Source organism: Pristis pectinata, chromosome 11, assembly GCF_009764475.1.
Source record: "Pristis pectinata isolate sPriPec2 chromosome 11, sPriPec2.1.pri, whole genome shotgun sequence".
Taxonomy (NCBI): Eukaryota; Metazoa; Chordata; class Chondrichthyes; order Rhinopristiformes; family Pristidae; genus Pristis; species Pristis pectinata.
In genome coordinates this window covers 86070669-86098346 of record NC_067415.1, presented here as the reverse complement: position 1 = coordinate 86098346, position 27678 = coordinate 86070669, and the positions used below count along the sequence as shown (strand labels likewise).

The window sequence follows — 27678 nt, the reverse complement described above, 5'->3', positions numbered from 1 at the left end:
AACGGGTGCTCTCATCTCTTACAGAAGCAAGTTTCCAAATTGCCCCAGGACTGACATGAGAATCTGATTTATTTTGATCTCTGAATATAAACAAATCTCCCTTCAGACGTCAGGATGTGTTTGAGCTGGATTGCTTTGGGAAAAGATGCCTCGGCTGTTGTATGCTTGGCCAGTGCCTCTGGTCTGCGGTTAGAACACCGAGGGCGATGGCTTTGACAGGAAGACGTTGAGTTGCCCAGCCTGCTCCAGATGCAGGCTACACGGCAAAGTGATGACGATAAGTGGTGAACGGCTGCAGGGTTTTGCAAAGCTGAACCTTAAGCTGATCAAAATTATTCAGTTCTAAACATTAGTTTACCCGTGGTCTGGCGGGACCAGCGTTTATTGTGGATCACTGATTCATAGATGGGTCCTGCTTGTCAAAAGCTCAGCAGATCTGTGGATGGGGTGCTCCCTCATCTCTACCCCTCTGGTGGGGCGCTGCCTCTTGCTGGACGTCTCTGGACCAAGATTTGAACCCACAGTGACCCACTGAGCCACCACTGGCACCTACACCTATAGAATGTCATGGCTCAGAAGGTGGCCATTAGGCCCATCCTAGCTGTGCTAGCTCTTTGAAATACCTGTCTGCTCAGTGCCATCCCAGCACTCTCTCCACTGCCTATAACGCACCCTGTGGAAGTGTGGACAGCCTTTCCAAGTTGAAGCAATCACTTATGGCCAGGTTCTGCAAACTGAGGTTGACCTGGGTTAACGATTAGTGTGTTTAAATGGGTCTGTGATTTTGGAACTTGCTCGTTAATTGGGACTAAAGTTTGGAAACTCATTGTGTAGGTGGCCTTCACCATTCTGTTTGACCTGGAGGCACTGGTGAAGATCTGGTGTCTGGGATTCACAGGTTACATCAGCTCGTCTCTGCACAAGTTTGAGCTGCTGCTGGTCCTGGGCACCACATTGCACATCTATCCTGACCTCTACCATTCACAGTTCACCTACTTTCAGGTAAGTGTGAGTGTGAGCCTGGGATGTGAATGCTTGTACAACATGGAAGAGTACAGCACAGGAACAGGCCCTTCCGCCTCTGTGTCGAACTAATTAAACGCCTAACTAAACTAATCCCTTCTGCCTACACAATGTCCATCTCCCTCCATTCTCTGCACATTCATGTGCCTATCTAAGAGCCTCTTAAATGCCTCTGTTGTATCTGCCTGCACCCCCATCACTGGCAGCACATTCCAGGCACCCACCACTCTCTGTGTAAAAAAAAAACTTGCCCCACACATCTTCTTTGAACATCCTCTCTCACCTTAAATGCGTGCCCTCTAGTATTAGATATTTCAACCCTGGGAAAAAGATATTGGTTGTCTACTGTATCTCTGCCTCACATTATCTTATCTGGGGTGTTGTGAAGTCTTGTGAGGAGGGGAGTTTGGAACCCGGACTGTGCAGAGCAGTGAAGCACCGTGATCCACTCTCGAATCCCAGGAGAGGCTTCATCAATGTCCCCATCAACCCCACTCCCACCTCTTACTGCCAGACCACACCCACCTACTGTGCACTTCCATAACTTCAGCTGCCCAAGGGAAACTGGTAAAATTAGTAAATTGGTTTATTATTGTCACATGTACCGAGGTACAGTGAAAAACTTGGGAAAATGGGAGGAGGGAGAAGTGAAAATGTCCGGGGTGGCTGGGGTCTTTGATTTACCGAGGTAGTGAGAAATGTAGACAGAGTCCATGGGGGGGAGGCTGGTTTCCGTGATGTACTGAGCTGTGTCCACAGCTCTCTGCAGTTTCTTGCGGTCATGGGCAGAGCAGTTGCCATACCATTCGGATAGGATGCTTTCTATGGTGCATCAATAAAAATCGGTGAGTGTCAAAGGAGGCATGCAGAACTTCTTTAGCCTCCTGAGGAAGTAGAGGTGCTGGTATGCTCTCTTGGCTGTGGCATCTACACAGACAGGAAACACAGACCTCGGGATGTGAAAGGAGGCAGGGGCACACTCTGACCAGGCCTGGGAGAGGGTGTGGAGGAGGTTTACTGGAAAGGTCCAAGGCTTGTGGAGGCTAGGAGGTGGGGACTGCCCCTTCAGGGCAGAGGAGTTTAAGTGGAGATTAAATGGGGGCATTTAAAATCAGGAAGAGCTTCCATGGAGTAAATAATCAGAGATCGTTCAGAGTTGTTACAGGAAGGATGGGCCAAATGGCCGCACTATGAGCTGTGAAATTCTACAGCTGTAGGTGCCAGCAGTGCCTCACTGGGTCACACCCTCCCCAGCAAATCGGGAAGTCGTGAGTTCAAGTCTTGGTCCAGAGACACCCAACACAGAACGTCAGCCAAGGTTCCCAGGATGGGAGTGTTCCCGGGCCAGGAGGGAGGGTGACCAGAGGGCACATAGTGAAGGAGATCGGCAGAAGAACCAGAGGGGAGAGGAGGGGAGTGGTTTTACACGGCGAGTTGCTGTGATCTGAAAGAATAGAAACAGACTGAACAGGAACTTTCAGCTGGAACCGGAGAACTTCAGAGCTTCAGAGAAAGAATATAAAGTGTGGCCATTGTAGTGGGACTGGAGAATAAGTGGGAGGGAAGTGTTTGGGTTGTGAAAGTTGTCATTCTGTCCTTGGTTAACATCTGCCTCTTGTGATGTCAGGTCCTGAGGGTGGTCCGTCTGATTAAGATTTCCCCAGCCCTGGAGGACTTTGTCTACAAGATATTTGGTCCGGGGAAGAAGCTGGGCAGTCTGGTGGTCTTCACCGCCAGCTTACTGATTGTCATGTCATCCATCAGTCTCCAGATGTTCTGCTTTGTGGAGGAGCTCGACCGATTCACCACATTCCCAAGGGTGGGCACAGCTGGTTTTGAATTTGCCTTTAACGTAACAACACCGCAGCCTCCAAATCAGATCGTCAACGCTGTTCGTTTCCCGGATTGTGAGGTGATAGCGATTGCTTCCCAGATATGTTTGGGCCGTGATCTCCAAGCTCTGTGCCACATGAGGGGTGTTTCTGCATCTGATGTGAATTCTGCGTCGGACACACATAGAGCTGACCTCTTCCCCCCAGCGCCTGCCCCTCATTCCCTCGTCCCAACACCGCTCTACAGGGTCCACAGATGGAGCCTGACCTCTCCGGTCCTTGCCCAGTTCCCCGATCGCTGACCCAACCCAGCCTGACCCTGGGTCCCAATCCTGACCACCCAACCCCGAGGCCTCCCTTTGTGTCCAGTCTGCTGACCCTCACTCCCAGCCCGTCCCCCCCCCCAACCCTAACTGACCCTCACTCCCACCCCGAACCCCCTCCCCATCCCTGACTGACCCTCACTCCCAGCCCGTCCTCCCTACCCATCCCTGACTGACCCTCACTCCCACCCCGACCCCCCTCCCCATCCCTGACTGACCCTCACTCCCACCCCGTCCTCCCTCCCCGTCCCTGACTGACCCTCACTCCCACCCCGAACCCCCTCCCCATCCCTGACTGACCCTCACTCCCAGCCCGAACCCCCTCCCCATCCCTGACTGACCCTCACTCCCAGCCCGTCCTCCCTACCCATCCCTGACTGACCCTCACTCCCACCCCGACCCCCATCCCTGACTGACCCTCACTCCCACCCCGACCCCCATCCCCATCCCTGACTGATCCTCACTCCCACCCTGACCCCCATCCCCATCCCTGACTGACCCTCACTCCCACCCCGACCCCCATCCCCATCCCTGACTGACCCTCACTCCCACCCTGACACCCCTCCCCATCCCTGACTGAGCCTCAGTCCCAGGCAGCAGGTCTTGTTTGTGTTGTTGTGGTGTCCAGTTGGTGGGTTCCACACAGTGACTTCACGCTTCACTGGTCAGGGTGCCCAGCGGTTCCCAGACCCTCTCGTCAGGGCTCCATACCTCGTGGGCCCACATCACAGCGACGGCACTTCAGTTGCAGGGCATTCTGGGATATCCTGAGGATGTCAGAGGTGCTAGAGAAAGGCAGGTCTTTACTTTTTCCACCTCTTTCCTTTACCACCTGTCTTTCTGCCCCCAATCCTCTCCCCCTCCCTCCCCCCTCTCCCCTCTCTCTCTCTCCCCCCTGTCTCTCTCTATCTCTCCTCTTGTCTCTCTCTCTCCCCCCCCTGTCTCTCTCTCCCCCTCTCTCTCCCCCTCTCTCTCTTGTCTCTCTCTCTCTCTCCCCCTCTCTCTCTCTCTCCTCTTGTCTCTCTCTCTCTCCCCCTCTCTCTCCCCCCCTCTCTCTCTCTCTCTTGTCTCTCCCTCTCTCCCCCTCTCTCTCCCCCCCTCTCTCTCTCCCCCTCTCTCTCTTGTCTCTCTCTCTCTCTCCCCCTCTCTCTCTCTCCTCTTGTCTCTCCCTCTCTCCCCCTCTCTCTCCCCCCCTCTCTCTCTCTCTCCTCTTCTCTCTCTCTCTCTCCCCCCTTCCTCTCTCTCCTCCTTTTGTCCCCCTTTTCTCTTTTTTCTCTTCCCCCTTTTTTCTCTTAACCCCTCTTCCTCTCTCTCCCCTCTCTCTTTCTCTGGCTCCCTGCCTCTCGTTCACTCCTCTTGTCCCTCGCTCTGACTCTCTGTCTGTCAGGCTCTTCCCCTCCCTCTCTGCCCTCTGCTCTGAGGAACCCATCACTCTCCAATTGGAACCTCGTGCTCTTCTCTCTCTGACCAGAGCCCCGGCCTGTGTGCTCTCCCCCATGGCCACACCTCTTGCTGCCGAGCTCCCTCCTGTAAGTGGTGGCTGGACCTCTCCCCTCAGTAGCCACACCACACTGCAGAGATATTTTCACCTCCGTGCCCATCCCTGAGACGGGAATTCTCCACCCATGGCCGAGAGGTCACATGAGAAGGTCATTCAAAGAAACTGCCGCTCTCTGCTGAGTAAAGAGCCAGACTCCTCAAGCAGCAGGTTGACTCTGGACGGCTGCTAGGTGTGTGTGGTGGTCACACCGGTGGTGCAGCGTACGGTCCGTGTGGGGAGATTACCCAGCTGGCTGGCTGAGCTTGTAGCTGGCATGAGTCATATTGATGAGCTTCTGTCTTGCTGCTTCTCCAGGCCTTCATGTCCATGTTCCAGATCATCACACAGGAGGGATGGGTGGACGTGATGGACCAGACGCTGATTGCAGTTGGCCACGTCTGGGCCCCTGTTGTAGCCATTTACTTCATCCTCTACCACCTCTTCGCTACTCTGGTGAGCTCCGCCTGCCGCAGCCGTTGCCTCCTGCGTTGTGTCGCGTTTCTCCAACGCTCCTGGGGGCGTCACAGCCAATGACGTCAATTTGGAAACGCAGTGACTGCTGCGTAACCAAAGCATGGCAGCCAACATCGGCAGCCCAAATTACTATAAATTACTAAAAGAAGTAAATAGTGCAAAAAAAGAAGGAATAATGAGAGAGTATTCATGGGTTCATGGACCGTTCAGAAATCTGATGGCGGAGGGGAAGAAGCTGTTCCTGAATCGTTGAGTGTGGGTCTTCAGGCTCCTGTACTTCCTCCCTGATGGTAGTAACAAGAAGAGGGCATGTCCTGGATGATGAGGGTCCTTAGTGATGGACGCCGCCTTCTTGAGGCACCGCCTCTTGACGATGTCCTCAATGGTGGGGAGAAACATTCACAAGAGGGAGAAAATACAGGTCTCACTGTGGACCATTTGGAAGGGTGCATCCTTCAGTCTGTGGAATTGTGTTGGGTTTCTTAAATGGAACTAACTTGCTGTCCTGCTTTAAAGTGGAGAATGTTAATTGTGATAAGAGAACATTGTTCCTTGTAGTTTATTTTTGTTTTGATGTTTGATATTAAGTGACAGGTAATCAAAATTAATCTCATGTTTTCTTGACTAGAAGCTAAACAGACAATGAATTGAGTTTATTAAAGTGCCCCTAACATGGTGAAATATCCCAACGTATTTCAGGGAGAATTATCAAACCAAATTTGACACAACCCACGTGGCAGACATTAGAAAAATGAAGGAAGTTTTAAGGAACATCTTTAAAGAAAAGAATTCAGTGGAAGACATTTCCACTTGCTGACTGCTCTAGAACAGAACCATAAGTTCAAGGTGCTCACTGATAAATCCAGTTGGAAATCCAGGGAAAACCTCCTTCAACCAAACATTAATGCTGCTGGTTCGATCTCAGTGTGGAGTTTCCATGTTCTCCCTGTGACTGCGTGGGTTTCCCCGGATGCTCCGGTTTCCTCCCACATCCCAAAGACTTGCTGGGGGGGTTAATTGGCCGCTGTAATTTATCCCTAGTGCGTAGGAGGGTGGGAAAAGAATCAAAGGGGAGTTGATGGGAAGGTGAGAGGGAATAAGTTGCAGAAATGCCGAGGGGTAAGGAGTGGGGGTTCAGAATGAAGGAATGCTCTGCTGGGAACCAGCACTCAAATGGCACAAAAGATACAGTCCTAATGTGGGCAGATGGGAGTTAGCAAAAAGGTCTGCATGGACGTGGTGGGCTGAAGGGCCTGTTTCTGTGCAGTAAGACTCTGTGACTCCTATATCATAATGTCAGAAGGAGCAGGGAGAATATTGACCTTTCCCTCACAGGGTTGTGTTGGCCAGCTACTGCCGTGAGGACGTGGTAGAGGCAAGTTTAAGGGGAAGCTGGGCAAACACACGAGAGAGTGAAAGAGAGAGAGAGAGGGAGATGGTGATGAGGCAGATAAAGGGGGTTAGGAGGAGGCTGGTTTGGGGCAGAAATACCAGCACAGAGCAGAGGGGCCAAATGGCCTTTTGCTGCTGAAGATTAATGTGTGTCTATTTTTATGCTACTTGTATGAATCTTATGTAAATTCCATTAAGTAGGTATACAGGAAAAGAATAGTAAATTGTCAAAACAACTGCCTGCTTGCGCTAGCAGCTCATTTTCTAAGTTTGACAAGATGTGTCGCACTTGTGCTTCTCTTGTGTACTGAGGTGTGTGAACACAGAGGCACAAGAGCTCCCGTTGGTATTTTGCCCGGACATATGATTTCCTTGCACGCTGAGGTTAAGATGCCAGTGATTTTGTTTCAGTGTTGTGACAGGACTGTCTGAAAAGAGTTTGAATTCTTCTGTAGATTCTCCTGAGCCTGTTTGTCGCTGTCATCCTGGACAATCTCGAGCTGGACGAGGACCTGAAAAAACTGAAACAGGTAATGCATTTTTCTTGCTGACTTTGGAGAGCTCGTCACTGTGTGTGAATGTCTAGCTCCGTTGTAAGGAGATGTGAAGCTTGCATGGAACAGAAACTCACCTCTGATCTCCAGAACTAAGCATGGGGGCAAATGTCCCTTCCTGCAGGAGATGAGAGTGTCTGCAGGCAAGTGCCTGTCATTTAGCTCAGTCAGTCAAAGACTAACTTGTTCCCCCACCTTTAAGCAGAACTATGATACTTTGAAGTGTCATATTACGGCTGTACAGGACACTGGTGAGACCACACCTGGAGTACTGTGTGCAGTTCTAGTCACCCTACAGGAAAGATAAAGGTGCAGAAAAGGTTCGTAAGAATGTTTCCAGGACTGGAGGGCTCGAGTTGTAAGGAGAGACCGGATAGACTGGGAGTGTTTTCCCTGCGGTGAAAGAGACTGGGGGATGACCTTGCAGATGTTTATAAAATCATGAGGAGCATAGATAAGATTTCTTTATTAGTCACATGTACATTGAAACACACAGTGAAATGCATCCTTGTGTAGAATGTGCTAGGAGCAGCCCGCAAGTGTCGCCACGCTTCCGGCGTCAACATAGCATGCCCACAACTCCTAACCCATACGTCCTTGGAATGTGGAAGGAAACCAGAGCACCCAGAGGAAGCCTACGCAGACACAGGGAGAATGTACAAACTCCTTACAGACAGCGGCTGCAATTGAACCCGGGTTGCTGGCGCTGTAATAGCGTTATGCTAACCACTACACTGGTCCCAGGGTAGGGGAGTCTAAAACTAGAGGACGTAGGTTTAAGATAAGAGAGGAAAGATTTAAAGGGGATCTGAGGGGCACAGAGGGTGGTGAAGATATGGAACGAGCTGCCAGAGGAAGTGAGAGAGGCAGGTACAATTACAGTGTTTAAAAGACATTTGGATAGGTACATGGACAGGAAAGGTTTAGAAGGATATTGGTCAAATGCAGGCAAAAGTGTCTATCTTAGGAAGGCACCTTGGTCAGCATGGATGAGTTGGGCCAAAGGGCTTGTTCCTGTGCTCTATGACTCTATGAGACATTCTCTGGAGTAGTGCAAAGGTTGAGGGGTGAGTGCGTTTTCTTAATCTAGCCACAAACTTAATGTGACCAGCTCCTCTTCCTCTTCAATCTCACATCACAGATATGCAAATGGAAACTTGAAGCCGTAGTGCACTCTGCATCTCAACTGTTTAGTGTTATGGTTTTGAAATTGTATTCTTGTGAAAGGTAAAAACTCCAGCAGGCACGGGTGTGATGACTGGTCGGTGTCCTCTGCCCCTGTGGGGCATTGAAGGGGCTGCCTGTCGGAGCCTGTGATTGCGGAATGGAACTGAGTTTCGGTTCTGGCAGTCACTGCATTCACAAAGCACCACTGTCTCCAAAAAATGCATCAGGGGGTAAGAGCGTACTGAGATTCCTGAATGCATGCAGGCTGCAGCCAATGCATTTGGGTGCATGGTGCACAGAGAGCTCTGAACACTGCAGGCTGCTGCTGATGCATTGGTATGCAAGGGTGCGCAGAGATCTCTGAATGGGTGTCGACAGCAGCCAACGCGTCAGGATGCACAAGTACGCAGAGGTTTCTGAACAGGGGCAGACAGCAGTTCGTGCACAAGTGCACAGAGATTTCTGCATGGGTGGGAACTGCTGCTGTGCAGCTGGGCTGACTTTATACAAAACAAAATAAACTCTTATGATCAGACCTGCAGAGGTCTGGTGAGGAAGCTGGCTTCCCACATCACAACCCGAAGCAAAGCTGGAAGCAGTGATGTGGGCAAACATTTTTACACGGTTGTGGATTTGGTGTAAAGTATTAGCTGGAACAGGGGGTGAATAATCGTATGGCGGTAATGTGTGTGGGTGTGCGTAGGTTGTAATTGGCACCGTTAGAAACCTGTCCTTCACTCAGCTGGTGTCTCCATCAGCAGTCCCAGCCCACGCACACATCGACTCCCGGCTTGATCTGTGATTGACTCTGTGTTCATAGGTGTCCCTCCAGTCACAACACTTGAAGCTGTCCATTCTCTCCGAGGCCCTGCCAGCTCTGTGACCGTGTCTTCAACCTCATAGGGTCATACAGCACGGAAACAGGTCCTTCAGCCCAACTCACCCATGCTGACCAAGACACCAATCTAAGCCAGTCCCATTTGCCTGCATTTGACCCATATCCCTCTGAACCTTTCCTATCCATGTACCTGTTCAAATGTCTTTTGAATGTTGTTAATGTACCTGCTTCAACTACTTCCTCTGGCAGCTTGTTCCATATATCCACCACCCTCTTTGTGAAGAAGTTGCCCCTCAGGTTCCTATCTTTCCCTCTCACCTTAAACCTATGCCCTCTATTTTTTTGGTTCCCTTTCACTGGGAAAAAGACTGTGTGCGTTCACCCTGTCTATGCCCCTCATGGTTTTATACACCTCTATAAGATCACCCCTGAGTCTCCTACATTCCAAGGAAAAGTGGCTACACGGGTAGACAAGGTGGTTAAGAAGGCTTATGGAATGCTTGCATTTATTAATCGGGGTATTGAGTACAGGAGTCAAGAAGTTATGATGTATCTCTATAGAACTCTGGTTCGGCCGCATTTAGAGTATTGCGTGCAATTCTGGTCACCTCACTATAGGAAGGAGGTCGAGGCTTTAGAGAGGGTGCAGAGGAGGTTTACTAGGATGCTGCCTGGATTAGAGGGCATGTGCTGTCAGGAGAGGCTGGACAAACTTGGGCTCTTTCCTCTGGAGCGGCGGAGGCTGAGGGGTGATCTGTTGGAAGTGTATAAAATTATGAGGGGCATAGATAGGGTGGACAAGCAATATCTTTTTCCCATTATTGAGTGATCCAATACCAGACGGCATGCATTTAAGGTGAGAGGGGGTAGGTTCAGAACAGACGTGAGGGGTACGTTTTTTTACTGAGAGAGTGGTGGATGCCTGGAATGCCTCACCTGATAGGGTGGTGGAGGCAAATTCATTGGGGGCTTTTAAGAAGGGCTTGGATGAGCACATGAACGAGAGGAAAATGGAGGGATCTGGGCATTCTGTAGGTAGGAGGGAATAGATATGTCAGCACAATATTGTGGGCCGAAGGGCCTGTTCTGTGCTGTTCTATGAAAAAAGTCCTAGCCTGCCCAACCTCTCCCTATAACCCAGTCCCTTAGGTCCTGGCAAATCCTTTCTGTACCTGTGCCTCTCCTTACTCTCTCCCCACAGGGGAAGCTCAGTGGCACACTAGTAGCGATCTGGGTCCAATTCTGACCCCCAGTGCTGTCTGTGTGGAGTTTTCACATTCTCCCTGTGACCATGTGGGTTTCCCCTGAGTTTCCTCTCACATCCCAATGACGTGCAGGTCAGCAGGTTCATTGGCTGCTGTAGATTGTCCCCAGCGTGTAGGTGAGGGGTAGAGTCTGGGGAAGGGAATGTGGGGAGAATAAAATGGGATCAGTGTAAAATTAGTGTAACAATGGGTGCTGGGTGTCTGGCACAGACCCAGTGGGCTGATGGGCCTGTTTCCTTGCTGCATGACTGCGAAACTTAAAATTCAAGGCCAGCTGTTCAGGAGCGATACATAAAACGCTGGAGGAACTCAGTGGGTCAGGCAGCATCTATAGAGGGAAGTGGACAGTTGATGTTTCGGGTCGAGACCCTTCATCTGGACTGATAGAGGGGAGAGAGCCGGTATAAGGAGGTGGAGCAAGAGCTGGCAGGTGACAGGTAGATCCAGGTGAGGAGGGTGAGAGGCAGACGGAGGAGGGGAGGGTGGGAACAGCGACAGAGGCTGGCAGGTGACAGGCGGAGGTGACACAGGGCTGCAGATGGTGGGATCTGATAGGAGGGGAAGGTCAAGCATGGAGTCAGGTGAGGGAGGTGGGGAGGGGAGATGGGAACAGTGGGGAGGGGACCCAGTGGGAGGGGTGTGTGGGTGATGGGCAGATGGAGGGTGGAGGAGGGGAAAGAGACAGGGTGGTGGGGGCTGGGGTGGGTGTAGGAGGAACTGGGTGCGTCAGGAGGAGAGGGAAAAGGGGCAGAGGGGGAGCGGTTACCGGAAGTTCAGGAGTGATGTCAGGAACCGGGCAGGGAGCAGTGGTGTCTGGAACTCTTGTCCCCAAAAGATTCCAGTGGTCAGGATTGGATGGAAATTGGTGAATTTCTCTCTGACAAGAATCAAGCCAGGTATTCAGAGCTAACTGAATTGATCTGCCGCTGTTTCGAAACTATCGATTGATTCCCAACCCCCAGCCACGTTGGGAGGGTGGGTGGAAGGGAAATTGCTGCCTCCCTCACCGTGCCTGGAATGTGCCGCAGGTGGTAGTCTGTGAGTCAGTCGGTTAATGAGTGAGCAGGCTGGTGGTACAACCTGTCCCTGTGACATCGAGAATGATCAGGCGCAGAGAGAGACACAGACACATCTCCTCATTGCCCCAAGTCCTGCAATGTCCCTTACTTTGGCATCCAGTTATATAAAGGAGCTTTGTTCAAACTTGGGAAGCAGCTGCAAAATTAAAATGATAAGACAAGATATCTTTATTAGTCACATGTACATCGAAACACACAGTGAAATGCATCTTTTGCGTAGAGTGTTCTGGGGGCAGCCCACAAGTGTCGCCGTGCTTCTGGTGCCAACACAGCATGCCCACAATTTCCTAACCCGTACGTCTTTGGAATCTGGGAGGAAACCGGAGCACCCGAAGGAAACCCACGCAGACACAGGGAGAACGTACAAACTCCTTACAGACAGCGGCCAGAATTGAACCCGGGTCGCTGGCGCTGTAATAGTGTTCCGCTAACCGCTACACTACATTGCCTGCCCTAATTCTCTGTCACCAGTGTGGAGATGCTGGGGATTGAACCCAGGACCTCATACATGCAAAGCAAGCGCTCTCCCACTGAGCTACATCGCCACTGCTGCAAGGAAGGTTGGGGTGAAGGGAAGAAGCTGAGTTGAAGTACGTTGCTTGTACATTCTAATCACCTCTGGGCACACAGTTCCATTTTAAAATTGTTACCATTTTTCATGTCTGCAAATTCTGAGATAGTTAAATTCAGTAAATCTTTGTTATGACAGCAATTCCTGGAAAGACCCAGGCCAGGATTCTGCTCAGGGCTGCACTGCAGTCTGACAAAGCAGAAACAATCCTTTCCCAAAGTCAAACCTGATTAAGTAACCTGCAACCTAGAATGTACACAAGGCAGATTGGTAAATCGTTTACTTCAGCTGGAACAGCACAAGAATTCTAGGCTTTGATTCCTGATGGAAATACTGAAACTCTAAAAGCAGTGAAATCCATTACCAGCGAAGGACAAGAGTTAGAATTGCGATTAGATGTGGCAATACCTTTCAAAAATCATACTTCTGTATCAAATACTGAAAATGGTTCTTAATTCAGAGACACCTCAAGATTTTTTATTTTAATGTTCCCACTAATAGCACGTCCCCTGGTGCAGTTTTTTGAGGCTGGATCAGTGTTGGGTTCACAACTGAAACAGGCTGGATCAAGACATGGAGATGGAGTTTAATCCAGGCAAGTGTGAGGTGCTGCACTTTGGGAGGTTAAATGAAAGGAGAAAGTGTACAGTTAATGGGAGCCCCCTTAATAGCACTGAGGTACAGAGGGATCTTGGGGTTCAGGTGCAAGTGGATAAGGTGGTAAAGAAGGCGTACGGCACGCTTGCCTTCATTGGTCGGGGTGTTGAGTACAAGAATAAGGAAGTCGTGCTGCGGCTAAGCAAAACTTTAGTCAGACTGCACTTGGAGTATTGTGTGAAGTTCTGGTTGCCCCATGACAGGAAGGATGTGGACAGGGTGCAGAAGAGGTTCACCAGGATGCTGCCTGGATTAGAGGGTATGAACTAAAGGAGAGGTTGGACAAACTTGGATTGTTCTCTCCAGAGTGGCGGAGGCTGAGGGGAGACCTCATGGAGGTTTTTAAAACTGTGAGAGGCAGAGATGGGGTAGACAGTCAGAATCTGTTCCCCAGGGTAGAAATGGGTCACCAGGGGTAGTGGTGGAGTTTAAGAGGCTTTTAGATGGACACATGAATTTGAAGGGAATGGAGGGATGTGGATGATACACAGGAGGACATTTAGTATAAATCGGCATCAAGATCGGCACAACATCGTGGGCCGAATGGCCTGTCCCATGCTGTACTGTTCTATGTTCTGTGAATAACCTGGCTGGAAGACTTGCTGTTCGGTCTCAACCTAAAACACTGACTGTCCATTTCCCTCCCTAAAGTTCCTCCAGCACTTCGTGAGTTGCTGCAGATTTTCAGCACCTGCAGTGTCTCTTGCTGTTCCCAGTCTGGATCAGATGTTAGAACAGTGAAGAGGAGCAAGCAAATAACTCGCCCAGTACATACTGTACATTAAGATATCCTTTTACATTTATCTAGCACCTATAAACTCAGGATGTTCCGAAACACCTTGCAGCTAGTGAAGTATCTCTGCAATGTCGAAACCTTTCAGGCAAGCTCTCACAAACAGTGTTGTGGCTGTAAGCAGATCTGTTACAGTGGTGTTGATGGAGGGACAAATGTTGGCCCGCGAATACTGCACAGAACACCTCGAGTGCTTCAGTGTAGTGCCATGGGATCTCTAGGGTTCACCAAAAAGAGCAGACAGGGCCTTGAATTAAGGCCTCATTTAAAAGATAGCACCTCTAACGGTGTATTCTACCTCACTGGGGAGTTGGCCTGAATTTTATGTTGAAGCTTCCAGTGTGGGGCTTGAACCCACAACATCCTGACCAAGAGGTAAGGGTGCCACCCACATTGAGCCACAGCTGGTGCCCAAGGAGACCTTGGGTGGCACAGTGGCACAGCTAGTAGAGGCACTACCTCACAGTGCCAGAGACGCGGGTTCGATCCTGACCTCCGGCGCTCTCTGTGTGGAGTCTGCATGTTCTCCCTGTGACCCTGTGGGTATCCCCCAGGTGCTCCAGTTTCCTCCCACATCCCAAAGATGTACAGGTCAGTGGGTTAATTGATTGCTGTAAATTGTCTCTAGTGTGTGGGTGAGGGGTAGAATCTGGAGGGAGTCTATGGGAATGTGGGGAGAATAAAAAATGGGATTAATTTAGAATTAGTGCAGATGAGTGGTTGGTGGTTCGTGCAGATACAATGGTTCGAAGGGCCTGTATCTGTGTTGTATCTCTCTACGACTCTAAGACCTACAGGGGTGAGGAATAAAACCTGAATGAAGATTCTCAAACAAACCTCAGAGGTGGAAGTGTGTAGGCCAGCAATTTAGAGCAATTTAAGACATTGCCATTAATGGGAAACATATTGTGCCTTTCAATCTCACACCTTCCAGTTATGGCATCTGCCTTTGGAATCAATGATCTCAATGCTCTCCCTGTAAAACTCTCAAAGATGCAATCATAATGTTCTCTCTCTGGAGACAAAGTGTTCTATATAAGATCATAAAATAATTTTCTTGCAGGATGTTGCAAGTGCATTCAATAATAACTTTCGAAAGGGCTCTTGCTTGTCGACTTGTAAAAAAAAAACTGTTGCTGAAAGTTGGGCTGGAACTTGCTCTTGGACGGGAAGTGCATTAAATGACAGTAACTCAGACAACGTGACGCTTGGAAATAGGCTGACACCGCTCCACTGTTCCAAGGACAGGTGTGCTCCTGGAGTCAGAGAGAGATCCAGCACAGAAACAGACCCTTTGGCCCATCGAGTCCGCACTGACCATCACCCACCCATTTACACCAATCCTACATTGGTCCCGTTATTTATTCCCCCCACATCCCCATCAACTCCCCCTGGATTCTACCACTCACCCACACACTGGGGGCAATTTATAGTGGCCAACCCACACGGGATGTGGGAGGAAACTGGAGCACCCAGGGGAAACCCACGTGGTGATAGGGAGAACATGCAAACTCCACACAGACAGCGCCCGAGCTCACGATCGAACCTGTGTCCCTGGAGCTGTTAAGCAGCAGATCGACTCAGCAGGAAATGTGACATTCCGTAATATTCTTGGAACCGGGAACATGGCTGTAAGACGGATGTCATAAATCCAGAGAATGCTGGAGAATCTTCCTTGCCCAGAGAATGGGGAGCTCCCTTGCACAGGAAGGGATTGAGCTGAGCAGCAGGACAGGGTTGAAGGGGAGGAAGATCTAGAAGGATTAGATCTTCACGCCATCTCCAGTCCAACCTGTCCCTGTATTCTGGTGTTGGTATTGCACCATGTGTTGTGGTATAAGCCACCAGTTAACCAGGTCAGAACCATGCCTGCCCAATGAATGCATGCATAGCATCATAAACAGCTCTAATCAGTTTTAACACTGTCAAACCCCTTCAGTTGACATTGAAGGTTACAGACAGCCATACATACAGATTAGGAACAGTTTTGACTGCTCAACTCGATCCTCTATTTAATAATATAGAGTTGAGTTATAAGGAAAGATTGAGCATGTTAGGACTTTATTCCTTGGAGCGGAGAAGAATGAGGGGAGATATGATAGAGGTTTATAAAATGATGAGGGGCATAGACAGGGTTAATGCGAGTAGGCTCTTTCCACCTAGATTAGGAGAGATAAGTACGAGAGGACATGGCTTTAGGGTGAAGGGGGAAAGGTTTAGGGGGAACATTAGAGGGAACTTCTTCACTCAGTGAGTGGTGGGAGTATGGAATGGGCTGCCATCTGATGTGGTAAATGCGGGCTCACTCTTTTGAGAGTAAATTGGATAGATACATGGACGAGAGAGGTCTGGAGGGGTATGGGCTGGGGGCAGGTAAATGGGACTAGCAGAATAATGTTTCGGCACATAGAAGGGCCGAATGGCCTGTTTTCTGTGCTGTAGTTTTCTGTGGTTCTATGGTTCTAATATTATGGCCGATGTGTTAGGGCCCAACTCCACATTCCTGTCTACCTACAGTAACCCCCTTCCTCACGCAGAAACTATCTAACTCTGCCCTGAACACTGCTTCCACCACTCTTTGAAGAAGAGAATTACTTGCTGTACCCATATACTAGATTTTTGCAAATCACGCACCACGACACCCAGGCCTCTCTGCATCTCACAGCTCTGCTATCTCTCACCATTTCGATCATGTGCTTTTTTTGCTGCTGAAGTGGACAGATTTGTATCTTCCCACATTATTCTCCAATTCCCAGATTTTTGCCCACTCCCTCAATCTCTCTGCATCCCATCGTAGATTCCTTGTGTCCTCTTCACAACTTCCTTCCCTACCTACCTTTGTGTCATCAGCAAATTTAACAACCCTGCCCCTGTGCCTTCATCCAAGTCATTTATAAAACTTGTAAAAAGTTGGGTCCCAGCACCAACTCCTACGACACACCACTCATTACAAGCAAAAAGAGACCGTATATGCCCACTTTCTGCTTCCTGTTAGCCAGCCAAACTTCTGTCTCTGCCAAAATGCCATACATGAGCTCTTTATTTTACACTGGAACCTTTGACATGGCAACTTGTCAGATGCATCTTGGAAATCCAAGTTGAGTCCATCCACCTTTATCCAGAGATAAAGAAGTCCAACAAATTATTTGCAACCCAGGGTTGATCTCCCAGTTATACCACCACCAGAATTTAATTGAGCATTGAAGGGAAATAACTCATTCCTGAAAGAAGACAGAGAAGGGATGTAGTGTGATAGATCTGACCCAGTGCACACCAGCGTGTGGGAGAGCAATATTCAAAACCAAGCCTCAGGAAGGGCGTGCTGATTGGCGGGAAGAACTGTGTGTGGAGAAAAACACAGAGCCAAAGGGCCAAATGGCCTGATTCTGTACTGTACATTCTGTACCTCTGACGGACGACAGGATGGTTTTTAAAATGCGCTCCCGTTGCATACTAATGTGATACTGAGGGTTCTTGAGAAATGTTTTAAATTGGTTGCTTGCTCTCAAAGCGGGAAGCGGGGAGGTACCTGTCAATCACAGAAGTGCTTGATGTCAAACGCGGGACACATTCTCTGAACAGTTTAATGAGGTTCTATTCTGGTATTTGATTTTTTTAAGTGTGTAGCAGCATCTGTGAGTGCAGAATTATGCAAATTTATATTTAAAGAGGCAACGTGTGAGGAATATGATCAAGTGTTAACTCTTCATGCAACGTGGGCCCTAAACACCTCTGGGTGGGGGTTGCTTGTGAGTGGGTGGCAGAGCTGCCCTCACTGCTGACCAGGTGGAGACCTTAGAACATAGAACAGTACAGCACAGATCAGGCCCTTTGGCCCACAATGTTGTGCCGACATAGCTAATCCCTCCTACCTACAGAATGCTCATATCCCTCCATTTTCCTCTCGTTCATGTGCCCATCCAAGCCCCTCTTAAAAGCCCCCAATGAATTTGCCTCCACCACCCTATCAGGTGAGGCATTCCAGGCATCCACCACTCTCTCAGTAAAAAAACGTACCCCTCACGTCTGTTCTGAACCTACCCCCTCTCACCTTAAATGCATGCCCTCTGGTATTGGATCACTCAATAATGGGAAAAAGATATTGCTTGTCCACCCTATCTATGCCCCTCATAATTTTATACACTTCCAACAGATCACCCCTCAGCCTCCGCCGCTCCAGAGGAAAGAGCCCAAGTTTGTCCAGCCTCTCCTGACAGCACATGCCCTCTGATCCAGGCAGCATCCTGGTAAACCACCTCTGAAGCCTCGACATCCTTCCTATAGTGAAGTGACCAGAATTGCACCCAATACTCTAAATGTGGCCGAACCAGATAATGCCCAACCATTATCCACCCTCTGCCATCCTTCCCCCTTCCCTAGCCCAGCTCTCTCACACATCAAACAATCTGCTGGAGGAACTCAGCGGGTCGAGCAGCATCTGTGGGGAGGGGTGGGGGGAGTGGTGGGAGAGGGAGGAATAGTCGACGTTTCGGGTCAAAACCCTGCATCAGGACTCTGAGGAAGGATACGCAGCTGTAGCAGCGAGTCTTGGTAAGAATGTGGTCAAAGAGCCAGAGAGCAGTGAGAGGGGGTCTCTCAGAACTTCCATTGGAGAGAGGGGGGTTACTTCTTCAAAACAGGCATACTTTGAAGAGACTGCAATGGAGTAGTAAAATGGAGACATGGGGGACTGCAGATGCTGGAACCTGGAACAACAAATCTGCTGAAGGAACTCAGTGGGTCGAGCAGCATCTGTGGGGGGAGAGGAACTGTCAACGTTTCAGGTTGAGACCCTGGATTAGGACGTCAAGAGTTCCTCCCCCGCCCCACCCACACAGATGCTGCTTAACCCAGAGTTCCCCCAGCAGATTCAAAGTCAGAGCCCAGTTTATTGTCAGACACACAAGTCCATGTGTGCCCTGGTGCAGTGAAAAACTTACAGCAGCATCACAGGCACATAGCATCAGATAAGCAGCATCCACAAGAAAAGCATAAATTAAACATAAATCATGCACAACACATAATTCAAAACACAATTAGAACAAAAAAAAGTCCATTTTAGTGCAAAGTGATCAGAATGGTCATAGCGTTGCTGAACTGTAGTGGTGAATTAGGGTTTTGCTTTGTTGCTCCAGATTCCAGTGCCAACGTACCAGTCAGCTCCACCAGGGACTTGACAGGCTTTTAGACCCTCACTGAATAAATCCGACTGTGTTTCCAACTCCATGCACCACTGTGGCATTTTACGCTGGAAAAGAGGTGGCAGTGTGACTTGTAGGACCTCATAGAATCAAACAGCACATGAACAGGCCCTTCAGCCCACCGTGACTGTGCCACTTACTGATATACTGATCCCATTTTCTAGCACTTGCTCTATAGCCTTGGTGATTCACTGTCTTTCAGGTACCGGAAGGTTCAATGGGCTGGGGAGACGGTCCTGAGTACAAGAGATTGTCAAGTTCCACGTCTCTGGACTCAGGACTCCAACTTCCCCTCAAACTCTGTTTGGAACCCCTCTCGAGCTCAGGTGCTGCTCCCTGCTGCTTCCTGTGCCATTAGTGAACCAAATGACAACCGTTCCCAGCTAACGGAATGGTTAGAACGTCCCATTCCCCTTAGGGAATGGATTCAAGTCCTCAGCGTTCGGCCGCAGTTAGACGTTAACATTGACATTGGCGAGAGGGTCACCGTGTTCCTTTATTTTGCTCTCCCACACCCACCCCCCTCCCCCTCGGCTGGGCAGAGTGTAACTCACTCCACCTCCCACTCCGTCTCCCTTGCTCAACGCTGTGTCTTCCCAGTTACAACTGACCACACTGGCTCACACTCGGGGTTATGGACTGACCGCACACGGGGTCATGGGTTCCAGACCCACACCGGAGTCTAGTAGCACAAATTGCAAGCCGACTCCACAGTGCAGTACTAAGGGAGTGCTGCTCTGTCGGTGAAGCTCTGTCTACTGCCTGCGGTGAATGTAAAAGATCCCGCGCAGTTGTTTGAGGGAGGTCAGATGGCTCCTTCTCCTCAGCTCCTCCATCAGTATTTATCCACTGATCAACGTCACGAAAGAAACTGTTCCTGTGGGATCCTCCTGTGCATTATCATTCGCTGCATCGCAGCAGTGAGCACACTTCAGAAGAACTGCACCAACCGTGATCCAAATCCAACTGTTTCCAGCATTTTCTGTCATTTCCCTTCCTGTCAAAGGCTGAGGGAAATGTAAATCTATCTGTCTTCCTCCTCTTCCCCTTATCCCACTCCTTTCCCTCCCTCCCCTCCCTCCCTCTCTCTCTCTCCCCTGTCCCCTTCCTTTCTCTCCCCTCTCTCTCCTCCCTCTCTCTTGCCTTCCTCTCTCTTTCCCCTTCCTTTCTCTCTCACTTTCCTCTCTCTCCCCTGCCCCTCTCCCTCTCTCTCCCCCCTCCCTTCCCCCTCTCCCTCCCCCCTCTCTCCCTCTCCCTCTCTCTCCTTCCTCTCTCCCCTCTGTCTCCCCTCCCTTCCCCCCACTTTCCCTCCCCTCCCCTCCCCTCCCGGGTCTCCATGGGGAACCCCACATTAGACGATGATGCTGCACAGTAGGAGACCAGAGCCTGTGCAGGCACCATGAGTCATTAATCACATCTCATACCCTGTAATTCTCTGCTTCAAATTAATCTCACTGCAATCTACAGGGCCTGATAAATGAAATTCTAGTTAGATGTATAAACCGATAAACACTGCTGGTAAAAGAAAGGCTGCCATGTATTTCTATAGCGCTTCTGAGTTGTGCCAAATTGACCCTCAGCCAGTGAAAACGTGGTTGTAGGAACCACAGCAGCCGATTTGTACACAGCAAGCTCCCACAAACCACGGTGTGATGGCAGCCAGATGATCGATTTCAGTGTCTGTTGGTTGAAGAATCAGTATTTTCCTATCAGCAACATATGAGAGGGATTGACAGGACGAAAAGAGATTTGCTTCACCAATGAAATTTGCTTCTCCTCAGCTGCTTTATGATTTTATGGGGGTTATTTTTATCGGGTTTTCCCATTGGTTGAAGAGATAGATTTTGAGAAATGTCTTTGAGGAGGAGGAGTAGAGAGGTTTGGGGTGAGAGCCAGAGCTCAGAGCCCACAGCCACCATGGTGGGACCACGGGAATCAGGGTCTGGGCCAGAGATGGAGGAGTGCAGAGATATCAGTGTTCATACTTTGATTCAGGAGGCCATTCAGCCCATTGGGTCCTTGGCAGCTCCAAGCAGAACAATCTCATTAGTCCCATTGTTCTGACTCCCTGCAGCCCTACACCACATCCTCTGTTACATGTCCACCAACTCCTGATGTTTGATAGATTTTCCACTTTCCTGCAGTAAAGGCTGCTTTACAATAGGTTAACCCACCACCACGTCTTTGGGATGTGGGAGGAAACTGGAGCACTAACTGCTCACCACGCAGGTAGCTCAGTGGGACCAATAGGATACCTTTCACACTCTCAGATCTGCAAGGTGGCATCATTGCGCTCAGGGGCCTGGAGTGGGACTCAGATCCAGAACCCTCTGCTTGAGAAATGAGAGTGTTCTACCAACTAGTCAGTCCCACACAGAAACAAATGGAGGGAAGTTTGGTTGCTTGGTCAAGTCAAGTTTATTGTCATCTGCACAAGTCCACGTGTGCACACCTGCAGTGAAAAACTTATTTGTGGCAGCATCACAGCACATAGCATTAGAGACACAAAATTCACAAGAAAAACATAAATTATACTAAATTATACAAGAAAGAACACTATTAGAATATGAAAAAACAAAGTCCATTATCGTGCAGAGTGGTCCCAGTGTTGCTATTACTGAGGTAGTGATTGGGGTTGTTCTGGTTAGTTCAAGAACCAAATGGTTGAAGGGAAGTAGCTGTTCCTGAACCTGGTGGTGTGGGACTTCAGGCTTCTGTACCTGCTGCCCGATGGGAGCTGTGAGAAGATGGCATGGCCTGGATGGTGGGGATCTTTGATAATGGATGTTGCCTTCTTGAGGTAGCGCCTCCTGTAGATAGTGCCTCATGGTTTAACGGTGATTGAAGAAGCTTTAAAAACTTCCAGCTGTTTGATGGTTCAGGGTTGTATTAGCTGCTCATTGGCGATTTGTAGCTTTTACTAACAGCCTGATGGATGAACCTAGTTAATTGGTCTGTGATTAGTCCTTAAAAAAAATTGGAGCAGTGTTAGCAAAGTTATCACAGCAGAGAAGTGGTAATTTGAGGCATCTCAATTTTTCCTCCAGACACCAGTGTGACTTTGTGTGTTTGAGAGAGAACCTAGCCTCGAGGTTTTAATTAAACAGATTGAAAGTTGACCAAGAGATGGGGCTGAGGTTTAACTCACTCCTCCACTGATGGCACGGCCTGCTGGTGTCTCACCCACCCCCGAACCTCTCTACCTCTTCTCAGAGCTGGCACCTTCACCAGCTGAGCACTGTAACTGTTGCTCCCTGAAGCCCATCAGATTTCTAACCATAGTCACCCTAAGATTGAAAAACAATTATTGGAATTGGATTGTTATTGTCATTGTACTGAGGTACAGTTAAAAACTTGTCTTGCATACCGTTTGTACAGATCAATTCATTATACAGTGCATTGAGGTAGTACAGGGTAAAACAATAACAGAATGCAGAGTAAAGTGTCACAGTTACAGAGAAAGTGCAGTGCAGGCAGACAATAAGGTGCAAGGTCATAACAAGGTGGATTGTTATGTCAAGAGTCTATCTTGTCAAACTAGGGAACCATTCAATAGTCTTCTAGCAGTGGGATAGAAGCTGTCCTTGAGCCTGGTGGTACGTGCTTTCAGGATTTTGGAGGGGAGGCTAGTTTCTGTGATGTGCTGAGCTGTGTCCACAACTCTCTGCGGCTTCTGGCAGTCCAGGGCAGAGCAGTTGCCGTACCAAGCCGTGATGCATCCAGATAGGATGCTTTCTGTGATGCATCATTAAAAATCAGTGAGGATTGACAGGGACATGCCAAATTTTTTTTAGCCTCCTTTTCCTCAGAAGTAGAGGCACTGGTGAGCTTTCTTGGCCATGGCAACTACGTGGTTGGACCAGGACAGGCTATTGGTGATGTTCACTCCAAGGAACTTGAAGCTCTCAACCCTCTTGACCTCAGCACCATTGACGTAGACAGGAGCATGTGCACCGCTCCCCCTCCTGAAGTCAATGACCAGCTCTTTTGTTTACAGAGCAATGTGTTACTTTAATTTCAGATTAAGCAGAGTGAGGCCAACGCTGATACCAAAGAGAAGCTCCCTCTTCGACTCCGAATCTTTGAGAAGTTTCCAAACAGGCCACAGATGGTGAAAATATCCAAACTGCCCTCGGACTTTTCTGTTCCCAGAATCAGGTTGGCGTTGATGAGCTGCTGTGTGTGTGTTAGACACTGCTTCTGTAAACAAGTTGGGGGTGTTGGTAACTTTTAAATCCAACTGAGAAACTTGCTGGCTGACTCCAGTTTTACCTGTGCCCACACTGGCAAAGCAAGGATGGAGGAGGTTTACTTGGTCATTGGTTTATTATTGTCACATGTACCAAGATACAGTAAAAAGCTTTTGTTTGCATGCCACCCAGACAGATCATTCCCTACGTAAGTACATCGAGGTAGTAAAAAGAAAACAATGCAGAATATAGTATTACAGTTACAGAGAAAGTGCAGTGCAGGTAGACTAATATAGTGCAAGGGCCACGTAAAGGTAGATTGGGAGATCAAGAGTTCATCTTTTATCATGTGAGAGGTCTGTTCAAGAGTCTGATAACAGTGGGATGGAAGCTGTCCTTGAGCCTGGTGGTACGTGCTTTCAGGCTTTTGTATCTTCTGCCCAATGGGAGGGGGGAGAAGAGAGAATGTCCGGGGTGGGTGGGGTCTTTGATTATGTTGGCTGCCTTAATGAGGCAGCGAGAAGTGTAGCCAGAGTCTATGGAGGGGAGGCTGGTTTCCGTGATGTGCTGGGCTGCGTCCACAGCTCTCTGCAGTTTGTTGCGGTCTCAGGCAGAGCAGTTGCCACACCAAGCCGTGATGCATCTTGATACTGACTTTTCACCACACAGAAGGAGGCTCTTCAGCACAGTGGGTCCATACTAGCTCCCAGCAGAACAATCCCATCAGTCCCATTTCCTTTCCCTGTAACCACGCAACTTATTCTTTCTCATTGCCTATCAACTGCTCTCTGGTTCCTTGGTGGTTTATCTGCAGTACAATGAGATATAGATTCAACAGGAACATTCAAGTCTAACTGGAGATCTCTTTCATAGTGGGGGTGTAATGGGCTGAATGGCCTCACAAATCCCCATTAAACTTTCCCCCCTCTCATATTAAACCTCTGCCCTGGTTCTGTTACTGAATGTGTGTCAAACCCCAAGAGCAGAGGGCTGTAAAGCCTTTTACAAATTGTATAGTGACGACACGTATGTAACACCATGTTGGCCTCACATTTTACCGATGTTTTGTGTTCAGGGAAAGCTTCATGAAGCAGTTTATTGACCGTCAGCAGCAGGACACGAGCTGCCTGCTCCGCCGATTACCATCAGGGTCATCGTCATGTGACCATTCCAAGCGATCCTATGCTGAGGAGAACAAGTACATTGATCAAAAGGTAAACTGGTTATAAATGATTCTCCTCTGAAAAAGTAACATTGATTTCTGCAAAAATTGTCCAGAAAGTGCAGGAGGTATTTATTGCAAAGTATTTGACCTTTGTTTTAAGACAGTATTACGGTGATTGTTTTTTATAGAATATTGATATCTTGGGAAATGCCATGAGTTTGATAAAGAGAATGACTCCTTTCGCAGCCTGAGAACATCTCTAATCACTTTACATCCAGTGAGTGTTCCCGTGCATGAAGACCAAAGTTAATTTGTTCACTCAGACCTCACAAGCAGTGGTGAAATAAGGGGCCAGATAATCTGTTTCTGCCACGTTGCCTGAAGCATAAATATTGACCAGCACATCAGAGAATGCTCCTGAATTCTGTTCTTGTTTCAAAGTAGGGCCAGGGCAACCTTCCTGAGTGGGCAGACAGGAATGTTCAATGGCTCACCTCAACCCACCACCTCTGACAGTGTAGCACTCCAGTGTGTGACACAGTGGCACTGCTGGTAGAGCCGCTTCCTCACAGCTCCAGAGTCCTGGGTTCAATCCTGACCTTGGGTGCTGTCTGTGTGGAGTTTGCACGTTCTCCCTGTGACCACGTGGATTTTCCCCCAGGTGCTCCAGTTTCCTCCCACATCCCAAAGACATGTGGGTTGGTGGGTTAATTGCCCCCTGAGTGTGGGTGGGTGGTGCAATCTGAGGGGAGGTGATGGTCACGTGAGAGAGAATGGGTTGCGGGGAAATAAGTGGGGAACGGGATCGATGGGATTGCTCCGAGAGCTGGCAAAAGCCTGAAGGCACGTACCACCAGGCTCAAGGACAGCTTCTATCCCGCTGTTATAAGACTATTGAACGGTCCCCTAGTACGATAAGGTGGAATCTTGACCTCACATTCTACCTCGTTATGGCCTTGCAGCTTATTGTCTGCCTGCACTGCACTTCCTCTGTAACTGTAACACTTCATTCTACATTCTGTTATTGTTTTCCCTTGTACTACCTCAGTGCACTGATGTGATGAAATGATCTGTATGGATGGCATGCAAAACAAAGTTTTTCACTGTATCTCGGTACATGTGACAATAAAAAAAACAATTTACCATATATATAAGGGATGGAGAGGGAGCCTGGATCTTTGTGCTCAGATCTCTTGAGTGGGGCATCCACAAGACTTTGTATCACCACAAGCTGATGACAACAACGGCTTATGTTTCTTTATCTTAGTGAAACATCCCAAGGAACTTCATAGGAACAATATCAGATCATTTAAAAGGATATTAAGCCAGTTGATGAAAAGCTTGGTAAAACAGTGGGTTTTAAAGAGCCTTCCAGAGAGGAAAAGGTTTTCATGCAATCGTAGAACAGTTACAGCACGAGGGAGGCCATACGGCCCATTGTATCTGTGCTGGACCTCCAGCAGAGGAACTTAGTTCCACCCAATCTCCCAGCCCCTTCTCCGCAGCTTTGCACATTTTTCCCCGCCATATATTTATCCAATTCCCTCTTGAAGACCACAATGGAACCTGCTGCCTCAACATCTGCAGGCTGTGCCTTCCGGATTCCAATCACACATGGCGTAGAAATTTTTTTTCTTACGTTACTCTTAATTTTCTTCCCCTTTGTTTATAGCTGTGACCTCCAGACCCCTCCAGAAAGGGAACAGGTCTCCCACGACCCACTCCATCCGGACCCCTCATCATTCTATCAAATCTCTCTTCAAACAGAACAATCCCGGTGCCTCTCATCTCTCCTGTAACCTCTTACTCTGGTCCCTGGTAAATTGGTTTATTACTGTCACATGTACCGAGGTACAGTGAAAAACTTGTCTTGAATGCAGATCAATTCATCACATCAGTGCATTGAGGTAGTACAAGGTAAAACAATAACAGAATGCAGAATAAAGTGTTACAGTTACAGAGAAAGTGCAGTGCAGGCAGACATAAGGTGCAAGGTCATAACAAGGTAGTTTGTGAGGTCAAGAGTCCATCTTATCGTACAGGGGGACCATTCAATAGTCTTATAACTGTGGGATAGAAGCTGTCCTTGAGCCTGGTGGTACATGCTTTCAGGCTTTTGTATCTTCTGCCCAATGGGAGGGGGGAGAAGAGAGAATGCCCGGGTGGGTGGTGTCTTTGATTATGTTGGCTGCTTTACTGAGGCAGCGAGAAGTGTAGACAGAGTCCATGGAGGGGAGGCTGGTTTCCATGATGTGCTGAGCTGTGTCCACAACTCTCTGCAGTTTCTTTCAGTCCTGGACAGAGCAGTTGCCGTACCAAGCCATGATACATCCGGATAGGATGCTTTCTATGGTGCATCAATAAAAATTGGTGGGGACATGCCAAATTTCTTCAGCCTCCTGAGGAAGCAGAGGTGCTGGTGAGCTTTCTTGGCCATGGTGTCAACGTGGTTGGACCAGGACAGGCTATTGGTGATGTTCACTCCCAGGAATTTGAAGCTCTCCAGGAACCATTACTGTACTCGGGCAGCTGAAGGCACAGCTGCTGGTGCAGTGATGGAAATCAGAGGTGATCACAAACCCAGCACTGGCGCAGCCCAGAGATCTGGGAGGGCTGGAGGGGTGTGTTGGAGGGGTGGGGTGCGGGGGGCGCAGGAGCAGGCCCATGGAGTGGTGTGAAAACTAGAATGAAAACTTTGAGTGAATCAGGAAGCACTGACCTGCCGGGGGTCGGTGAAGGTCACCAGCAGCTGTTTATTCCGTGTAAAAGCCCAGCTCGCAGCTGCATTTCAAAGACAGCCAGATTATCCCTCTCCCTCCCTCGATTCTCACGTTCCCTGGTTTAACCACCTCTCGTACTTCTGATCACTTTCAGCTGCGAAGATCGGTTTCCAGCATCCAAGCTCGAAACCTTCTTGAAAAGGAAAATGCAGTGAATAAAATCTTCCGGTAAGGTTCTTTGTGTAAGGTTCTTTCTCTGGGTGGGGAGATGGGAGATGAGCTGACTCGAGAGGAGGTTGTCACTGGCTGCCCTCCAAAGGAACCCCGGTCAGAGGTGAACCTGGTTTTACTCGTGATCATGTTGAATTACAGGTTAGACTGAGGGGCTGAGTGGCCTTCACCTGTTGCTTGTGTGCATGAGCTTTTGAGCGGATTGTGCAAGACCATCCAACAACAGGAGGGACAAATGTGAAGCAAGATGCTGCTTGGGAGTGCAGAGGTACAGGAACATGAAAAGTCAAAGTGGAGTTTATTGTCATCTGCACAGGTCCATGTGTGCACAGATGCAATGGAAAACTTACTTGCAGCAGCGTCACAGGCACATAGCATCATGGAAGCAGCATTCACAAGACAAACATAAATTATGCACAATTTTTACAAGAACACAGAACAAAAAAAAAACAAAGTCCACTTTAGTGCAAAGTGATCAAAGTGGTCATAGTGTTGCTAAACTGAGGTAGTGATTAGGGTTGTGCCGGTTGGTTCAAGAACCAAATGGTTGAAGGGAAGTAGCTGTTCTTGAACCTGGTGGTGTGGGACTTCAGGCTTCTGTACCTCCTGTCCGACAGAAACAGGGAGATATTTCCCTCTGTACATTGTGGAAGTTTAGTGCAT

The 27678-nt window shown here is 48.9% G+C and overlaps 1 protein-coding gene and 1 non-coding gene across 6 annotated transcripts in view; one reads left to right on the top strand and one right to left on the bottom strand.

The window, feature by feature from the left end:
- The window catches only part of nalcn (sodium leak channel, non-selective), a 135476-nt gene that overhangs the window by 49221 nt on the left and 58577 nt on the right, over nucleotides 1-27678 (top strand). For 4 of the 5 annotated variants that reach the window (XM_052026245.1, XM_052026247.1, XM_052026249.1 and 1 more), the window contains 7 exons: nucleotides 835-1002; nucleotides 2651-2935; nucleotides 5034-5171; nucleotides 7040-7114; nucleotides 22731-22867; nucleotides 23975-24113; nucleotides 26939-27012. In XM_052026245.1, coding sequence (XP_051882205.1) covers nucleotides 835-1002; nucleotides 2651-2935; nucleotides 5034-5171; nucleotides 7040-7114; nucleotides 22731-22867; nucleotides 23975-24113; nucleotides 26939-27012 — 1016 coding nt within the window. The remainder of the gene's footprint in view (nucleotides 1-834; nucleotides 1003-2650; nucleotides 2936-5033; nucleotides 5172-7039; nucleotides 7115-22730; nucleotides 22868-23974; nucleotides 24114-26938; nucleotides 27013-27678) is intronic. The other variant, XM_052026246.1, reaches the window with a different exon arrangement.
- Nucleotides 11961-12032, bottom strand: trnaa-ugc (transfer RNA alanine (anticodon UGC)). Its single transcript has one exon. It is a non-coding gene; the product is annotated as a tRNA-Ala (tRNA).